The 8500-nt window shown below is 45.5% G+C and overlaps 2 protein-coding genes across 5 annotated transcripts; one reads left to right on the top strand and one right to left on the bottom strand.

Annotated features, from left to right (window-relative positions):
- The first annotated feature begins 120 nt into the window (after positions 1–120).
- Positions 121–4359, top strand: ap1s3b (adaptor related protein complex 1 subunit sigma 3b). 3 transcript variants are annotated; one of them, XM_076744413.1, is made up of 6 exons: positions 121–221; positions 1980–2158; positions 2321–2429; positions 2555–2692; positions 3385–3446; positions 3606–4359. In XM_076744413.1, the coding sequence occupies exons 2-5, from the start codon at positions 1980–1982 to the stop codon at positions 3424–3426; spliced, it is 468 nt and encodes a 155-aa protein (XP_076600528.1). In that variant the 5' UTR covers positions 121–221; the 3' UTR covers positions 3427–3446; positions 3606–4359. The 3 variants fall into 3 exon arrangements, with proteins under 3 accessions (XP_076600528.1, XP_076600529.1, XP_076600527.1); XM_076744412.1 differs by having other exon boundaries at positions 158–310; XM_076744414.1 differs by lacking the exon at positions 3385–3446 and having other exon boundaries at positions 133–310.
- A 232-nt stretch (positions 4360–4591) lies between these two features.
- On the bottom strand, positions 4592–8094 carry scg2b (secretogranin II b). 2 transcript variants are annotated; one of them, XM_076744375.1, is made up of 2 exons: positions 7836–8094; positions 4592–7322 (listed from the first exon to the last, which is right to left on the bottom strand). In XM_076744375.1, exon 2 carries the CDS (start codon positions 7303–7305, stop codon positions 5497–5499), a length of 1809 nt encoding a protein of 602 aa, XP_076600490.1. In that variant the 5' UTR covers positions 7306–7322; positions 7836–8094; the 3' UTR covers positions 4592–5496. The 2 variants fall into 2 exon arrangements, with proteins under 2 accessions (XP_076600490.1, XP_076600491.1); XM_076744376.1 differs by lacking the exon at positions 7836–8094 and adding an exon at positions 7429–7596.
- Positions 8095–8500: the final 406 nt, after the last annotated feature.

The raw sequence follows: 8500 nt of genomic DNA on the forward strand, positions 1-8500 counted from the left end.
CGAATCACGTGGTCTGACTTCACAGGGCTGTGATGGGCTGCTGATCGGGCGCATCCCTGTCGCACAAACACACAACAACCAATCCAGATGGTTGTGAGGTTTGGTGACGCGTCCAACAGGCACGGCTCCTTCAGCGGCCGCGAGGGCGGAGTTAGCCAACTTTCAACTGGCTGCGGTGGACGACGGATAGATATGAGTTCAGCTGGACCGGTTGACCCACTGTGAGGGTTAAAGTTCTGCTTTTTTTTTTTTTATTGTTGTTTTTTTAATCTGTTGATGCGTTCATAGCTCTTGGCGCACGGTCAAAATGGTGAGTGTTTGTTTTCTACGCATGACTCCAAGGCAGCGTCAGCTTGATACCGCTGTTCACCTGTCGCACCTGTTGTCGCTGACAGGTAGCTGAAGCTAGAAACTGCACCTCTACACCACTTCCTGCTATGTCGAGGCTCGTTTCTCGCCGTCAGGCCGCGTAGCAGCAGGTGTATTTAGCTTCAAATGTGACTTTTCATCGTTGTTTCACCACTTTAAGCGACGGACGGACGGAAGTGATGAGTGCGTTTCCTCAATCCGTCCCCTCAGCAGAACAGGTTTCGTTACTTTGCGTCGACTCCTGCCCTGCTTTCCATAGTAATTTGCCTTTAGGCAGGAGATATACACCTGAAATACCAGTATAAGCACTGGTTTCAGGCCTGCTGCTGTAATGCTGTTCGTTAATCCTGACGACGGTTCTGTGGCTGTTCTTTATCTGTCCATAAAACAGGTGTGTCCTCATTTTGTGGAAACCAGTTCAACTCTGGTGTTTTCCTTAAATGGCTGCAAAATTTTAGAAAAAAAAAAAAAGAGAAACAGCTCCACACTGTAGAGCAATGTCCCATATTTAAGATATTTGGTTTCTTCAACAGTTCCTTGAATTTGTATCTTCTGTTGGGTGAAATGTGAAATCCCAAGAAGCCTTTTACTGTGACTGCAGCATTACAACAAATGAGAAATACCTTCTGCATGATGCTGTTTGGAGCTGGAACAGTTAGTCACTGATTACGTCTCAGCTTTTAAATCAATCGACAACTATTTTCATAATCGATTAATGTTTTGAGTCCTTTTTTCAGTCTAAATTGTCTGATTTCAACTCCTAAAATGTGAATATTTTCTGGTTTCTTTACTCCTCGATGACAGTGAACTGAATATTTTTGAGTTGTGGACAATGCAAAACATTTTGGGATGCAACGTTGGGGTTTGGAAGAGGTGAGCAGTATTTTGGACCATTTTCTATCTTTTTCTGGAGTAAACAAAGAGATGGACAGAGTGATTGTTGCAGCCCTAATGCTGTCCCCACTTTCTTGCAATTGGCTTAGCTGTTTTTGAGACATGTGAGTGGGTTTGAACTGTGCTTTGTTCCAGTGAGTTTGGAAATGATCTCTGCACTGCTGGATCTGTGAGTTTAAAGGAGATTTTCCACTTTGTACTTAAAGTCAATTTTCTTTATATGCCCCAAAATCACAAATTTCACCCAGAGATGAGACGTCTTTAGGCCATTCATCCAGAGAGACAATCCATTCACCCTCACAGGCTGTCTTACATCAACAATGAGAGGAAGACTTAAAAGGAAATAGTTTGTCAGTGTGGTTCTGATAGAGGTGGGGGGGGGATTAATTTCCATGTTGATAAACAGCCAAGTCTATTTACAATGCTAGGAAACATGCAAAGCCCAGCTCCTCAGCTCTCTTGAAAATCGGAAAGGAAACGCCAAACTGCCTCCTCCTCAATTGTCCGTTGACCTTCACATTTCTCCCTGTCAGTGCTCTTTTTCCCCTTTTGGTGATGTGTTTGGTCAGTGGAGTTACTCTTTAATGAACCGTGACAACAGCAAGCCTGGTTTGACCCGTGCTTTGTGTCTGACGGTAGTTAATAATGTCCTCTGCGGTGACTTTGGGTGGACGCGTGTGTGACTCTGACCGGCCGCTGTGTCTGTGTGTTGTCAGATGCGCTTCCTGCTGCTCTTCAGTCGCCAGGGGAAGCTGCGTCTGCAGAAGTGGTTCACGCCTATGGCAGAACGGGAGAAGAAGAAGGTCATCAAGGACATGACCACCATGGTGTTGGCACGGCAACCACGCTCCTGTAACTTCCTGCATTGGAAAGACCTGAAGATTATTTACAAGAGGTGGGCCCCACATGTTTGGCTACTTTAAATGACTTTAGCTGCTTCTTAAGCAGCAGGACTCCCAGTCTCTCTCTGCTCATGCTTACACCTGCTGTATACGTAACGTTGAACTCCTCTGTGTAGTTACATCAGCTGATAATCACTCTGTCACCCTGTTCACAGGTATGCAAGCTTGTATTTCTGCTTGGCCATAGAGAGCCAGGAGAATGAGCTGTTAGCCCTGGAGGTTATTCATCGCTATGTGGAGCTGTTGGACAAATACTTTGGCAATGTATTTCATCATTTTTCATCCTCAGTTATTAGCCTGAAGGGTAACTGCTGAAATGTGATGGTAGCTTAGATTAAGAGCATATTGACTGTTTCTGTTCTAATAATCGCCATCGTACCTCTTCTCAGGTGTGTGAGCTGGACATAATCTTTAACTTTGAGAAGGCCTATTTTATCCTGGATGAGTTTCTAATGGGAGGCGAGATACAAGAAACCTCCAAACAGATGGTGAATCGCTCCATCGAAGCCTCGGACATGTTGCAGGAGGTGAGACGGGCACACGCTCTCGTACACGACACGAAATGAGGCGCGGCTTGCATCTGTAGTGTGAGCATGTAACACGTGTTGCATGGCTCGACATAATTAACCGAACGGTTTTCATTGTAGTTTCGAGACGATCACGTCTTTTTATTCCTAAATCTCGGCTGCGGGCTACTAGAGGACAGTCCTGAAATTGATTCTTTGTAGTTTACTAAACAACACTTATCATGAATGCTGCATCAAACCCCAGTGTGGGAACTCCTTCGAGTTGGTGTCAAGGAGTCAGTGTCATAATGAGATCAATTAACAGTGGTGCTGCTGAGTCCCCGGTGTGTCTTTCGCCTTTCCTGTAACTGACAGGCTTGTAGATATTAGCTTCTTTTAAATAGATTTGTGTTTGTGCTGCTGTTTTTCTTACCCCTCTGTGTTGTGTGTGTGTGTGTGTGTGTGTGTGTGTATCTCTCTCTCTCTCTGCCAGTGTTATTGCGAGTGAGAGACAGATTTTCCTGGAACATGGCGTAGGTTTAGTGTTTGGCTGATGCTTCCCGCTCTCCCCGTAGGTCCATGGCTCTGTGTGGTACAGTAGTTAACGGGGTGTGTTGTTCTGTGCTTGTGAGTAGGGCTGACTAACACTTTTAATCTAGAGCTGGATTGTGTGCAGTGTAGCCTCCCATTCATTTTGACCATTATCGCTTCAGGATGACAACAGTGATTGGTATGAGGTGGAGCTGTTTGGATGACCTTGAATATGGACAGAAAGGTTAGATGTTCTGCTTGTGTTAGTTATCTACCTTGTGTTGGTGTGCTCAGCATTCAATAGCAGGTGATGTGTAGATGTGTGCCTGCGAATATGAATTGTATATAATGCATTTTTACGAGGCTTACCATCTGATTTCTGCTCTGTTTTGCCTTTTTGCAGACCATGGAGGAGTATATGAGCAAACCTGCATTTTAACCCGAGGGGGAAAAGGGACTTAAAGTAACAGCGGGACGGAATACAAACATCAAATGTACTGTTTATGAGTCAAAGATGTTTCTGATGGTGAAAATGGGACTTACTATGATTCTGTTGAACATTTTCTGTAGAGGAAACGGGCATGTTGACTGCCTGCTCGTCGTCTGCCTGAAGTGTGGCTGCAGCGTGCCTTCATTCGAGAGTAAGCCTGAATATCTGTTCATAGTCGTGTGTTCTACTGGAGGAGGAGGGGAGGGTTGTTTTCACATGGGTTGTTGTTATTAAATTCAAGTGAAGTAATAATCGAGGATCGGGGTGATGAAATCATAACCATGAAGTGATTTTAGATTTATACCTGTGTTGCATTTCTATTTAAAATCATTTATTAATATATTGGAAGCGAATGGTTTGATTCGGAAAACACCATAGATTGATTCTGGAATAATTGTGCTTATCTGCAACTCCAGACAATAATTCAGACAAACAAACTTCAGCCTTTAGAATCGATGGTCTTTGAGATGTTTTGCAATTCCATCAGGAACCAGTTAATTTTGAATGTGCCTTTCTTTTCGAATGTGTGTAACGTATTACACGTGTGTGGAACCGTTAGTCTTTATAAGGAGCAGTCTCTAGCGTGGATGTGAACACAAGTGCTTTTTATAATGTGCGATTTACGATGTTTGAGCTTATGATTAAAATGTGTATTTTGCTAAACAGCTTCCTTTGAGTAATGATTCTTATGTTAACGTTTACATTTGACAATTCATGTGATTACAGGGAAACTCACCAAACCTCACTGAATTTACCAGGATCATCATTACTTTAGAAGGTTATTTTCCTCCAGAACTATTTCCACTGCTTCCTCTGACTGTGAACCCTGGCTGACTATAGTGTGTGGTGTCATATACTCTATATATATCATTTTTAATAAGGCAACACAACTCGGCAAGAAGAAAAATAATACCGCTGATGCTTTATTCATCTGTGATTCATCACACATTATTGAACATGTACAAAATGGTTTAAAAATGAGCATACATAGCACAACCACTGGTAGGCCAACAATATAGAGCTTCGCAGTATGAAAGGGTTGGAAGGCAGGCGACGGTCTGATATTTAGACTTGGAAATAATTATCCATAATAATAACATTAAATCCACGTACTGTACCCTGAATATATCAAGAGTCACAACAACACTCGTTCTCTGCCCAGCACACTGCCCTGATGAGAAATCCAGGTAACGTTCCTGTAGCACTCCTGTCAATCTACTGTATCCTTGTGTTTTAAAGGCCCAGTCAGCATTATACTTTATCATTTACAGATATATTCACATGTGTAATTGAATAGTTTGACATAGATGAAAATTTAAGCTTTTTTTGCCATTACTTAGTTGGTTATAATTGAAAATATAGGCCTGTTTTCTGCTGTTTACAAACACCATTAATAGAAACAAACCTTTAACGACATCACAAAACTTGAATAACTTGGATTTCATTGTGATTTGACATTAGTCAGTGTGTTTACTGGCAATTTGAGTGACAAAAGGTTCACATCCGATCAAAGTCGTTTGAGGATGCCATTTTTTTTTTCCACCTTTGCACCTTTGTTGCACCTTTAATCTCCTATAATGACACTATAAGATTTTTATAATGTTCTTGCAGCAAGTAGGGACTGGTATTTCTTTTCAAAATGTATCGGACCTGTAAGACTTCATTTTCGTTAGGGTGATATTAGCAATACCAGCTATAGTTCATATAATAGAAATGTATAAACTAGATCACGTCCACCAAACTGTATTTTTGAGACAGTATAAATACTATATTCATAATTTCGTGCGTCTTGCAATGCGTCAGGCTACATCCCAGCCACTGTTTTTTCACGGTGCTCCTTCTCCTCTTCCACATTTACGGTCTGTGGAGCCGAGGTCTTGGCCGTTATCTCCTCCTTCCCCTGCATCTCCGTGGGATAGACTTTCTCCTCCGTGGCCACCTCGGTTTCCCTCTTGGCCACCGGCTTCTTTTCAGTGTCCGCTTGCCCCAAGTAGTCCTTCAGGGCCCGCTCGTACAGCTCGTAGGGGTATTGGCCCTTCAGCTGCGCCTGGGTGTCCCGCTTGGTGATGGTGTTGGGGTACTCTGTGAGGATTTTAGCCGCCAGATAGGTCGTCACCTCGTCTTCCACGTCCCCGTCATCATCTTCATCATCAACACCGTCGGCCTGGCGTTTCAGGGGCATCTTGTTGAGCTCGGATAAGAAGAGGTTCTCCCTGCGCCCGGAGGGAGGAGGGATTTTAACCTGGCCTGGATTTGCAGCGGGATTGGACGCCACTGGGATTCTGTCCGAGGAGGGAGAGGTCTTCAGGGGTCTCTGCACCACAGGGTACTCGTTACTGATCGTCTCCACGCCGATGATGTCTAAAAAGTCCTCCCGGTCCATGTCCTCGGGGGCGGGCTTGTTCTTGAGCGGCAGTCTGCGGCTGAAGTACCTGATTTTGGGGGTTTGGCCGGTCGTGTAGCGAGCTGAGGCATGGGGGTCGCGGTGGAGCTTCCTGAGTTCCTCCGTGAGCAGCATATCGATGAGGTCTTGTGGAGGGACGTGGAGCTTCAGGGAGAGCTCCAGCAACTCCTTCACTGTCCGGGGGTCCACGATGGAGGGGCGGATCAGTCTCTTTCTCTGCTCTCCGGTCTTATCTCTCTTCTGCGTCTGGTCGCTCATCTCCAGGACCTTCAACAGGTAGTAATCGACCAGCTTAGTGTCATCATCGGCACCGTCTTGGTTCTGGCTCGCCCGGCGTTGCATCTCCTCCCTCTCTGCTTCCTCCTGTTCTCCGAGCGCCCTGTCCATTTCTTCGTGGCTCCTGTTGACCATCTCCTCCGTCTCCTCCCTCTCCTCCACGGGGACCCACTCCTCTCCTCCAGCAACATCTTCGTAGGCCTGGTTTCTCAGGCTCAATCCGCCCTCTTCCTCGTCGTCGTCGTCGCCGAACACGTCTCTCTTCTGGCCGCCGACTGTGGGCATCCTCCCAAGCTCTTCGAAGATGGAGCGTAAATTGGCAAGGCTCTGGGGTGTGTACTGCTCATCTAGGTCTTCTGTGGCCCGCTTGGAAGCGTCTGTATTCTCCTCATCCTCAAACATCAGTGGGTATTTCTTGTGGGGTCTGGGGAAATTACCGTAGTCTGCCGGTGCGCTCTCGGAGACCTCCGTGTCTTTGGTGCGGTGCCTGTGCGTGCGGCGGTCGTTCCTGGGAGGTGATGCAGGGCTGAGCTTGGCTTCTTTCCCGGCTTGATCCTGAAGAGACTTGAGCAGGGCTTTCATCAGCTGCTCAGCGGTAATGTCCTGCCTCTGCGCGCCAGGGGCGGGCTGACGGTCTCCGGGACCTTCATCCTGCTGCGAGGCGAGCTGAAGCAGGACCCTGAACTTGTCCACTTCGTCATAATCCACGGGTTCGGGTCGGCCCCCGTTCCGCTGCTTCAGGTTCTCAATGTACTCCAGGGCTTTGATCATGTCTGAGCTGGGAGGGTAGGCAGCCGGCTGCCCCTCGCTCTCCCCGCCTCGGAGCCTGTAGTGGCGGGGGAGAGACACAGCCTGCACGGCGCATCCATGGAGGAGGAAGGCGAGCAGGACCACGGCTCCCCCCGCGGGCAACTTGTGGTGGAAATGCAGCATTATAGGCTATTTATTACCTGCAAATCAAGAGAGCATAAAATGTCAGTGAAGCAGCTGCAAAACAGAATAACCCAAATGGAGGATGGCTATGATTCTGCCAATTATTTTGGCTAAAAAACTTACTCGAAGGCAACGAGCATAAGCGTGAGCGAGTCTGTTTTGATCTTGGATTTGTATGCCTATCGGGGAGTTATGCTCCGCAAATTGATGCTGTGCGTGAGGGGATACATTCACATCACTGGATGAGTCACTCCCCGCGTTGTTATGGGCAACCTCAGCATCCCATTTCCTCTGAACAACACAAACCTTCATTAAAAAGCATTTCCTTCCTAATTATTTCACTATAACAACAACAACAACTCATTGTGTAATCACCGATTGCTGAGGATGCGTTTCATCACATTGCTCATCACCATTCTGGCATAAATCGGCGAAAAGCGAACGTTAAAAAAAGGCTTTCCTCCAATCTATGACACTGGGATATTCATTTAATTTAAAAATAATTAAAACACATAAAAAATGTGTATTACCTTTGGCAATAAAGCTCAGACAGCAGTGAAGGTGTATGGCATCTCCTCCGAAAGCGATGCAGTTCTCTGTTTTCAGCACTTGGACAGCTCCCCTGGTTATATGAGGTAACACCTGACCGCCGCGTCATCACACAACGCACGCAAGAGCCGGTCCGAAAAAATCCATATAAATGATTCAGGTTTATCATATGGCATACTGAAAAGCCTCGCTCTATTAAAAATAGTTCTCTGTGCTGTCTGTTGCACAGCGGCGCTCGGTAAAACCTAATGACTGCAAACATCTGAAAAGTCTGGCTGTATTGACTTCAGCACTGCTGTCTCACAAAGAGCGATGTGTTTCTGTGAATATTCATCCATCGGGACATTTAAACTGCAGGTACACAATTTGCTAAATAAAAAAAAAGATATTTATTCGATAATAAATATCCAAAATGGTACTTTCCAATTTATAGAAACATCAACATTAAGGCGCCAATTTTATGTCATATATCATATAAAAAATTACTTTCACATGTTTAACCTAACTGTCTTACTGACTGGGAGACAAAAGGCACTTTGGTCATCTTGGTGAAAAATAATATGCAGTTTTACCGTCAACCTCTTCATGGCGTCATGGCGCATGAAGAGTTAAACCCTCTAGCGATGACTCACAGGCTAAAACCACC

The sequence above is a fragment of the Chaetodon auriga genome, chromosome 12, assembly GCF_051107435.1.
Source record: "Chaetodon auriga isolate fChaAug3 chromosome 12, fChaAug3.hap1, whole genome shotgun sequence".
NCBI lineage: Eukaryota > Metazoa > Chordata > Actinopteri > Chaetodontiformes > Chaetodontidae > Chaetodon > Chaetodon auriga.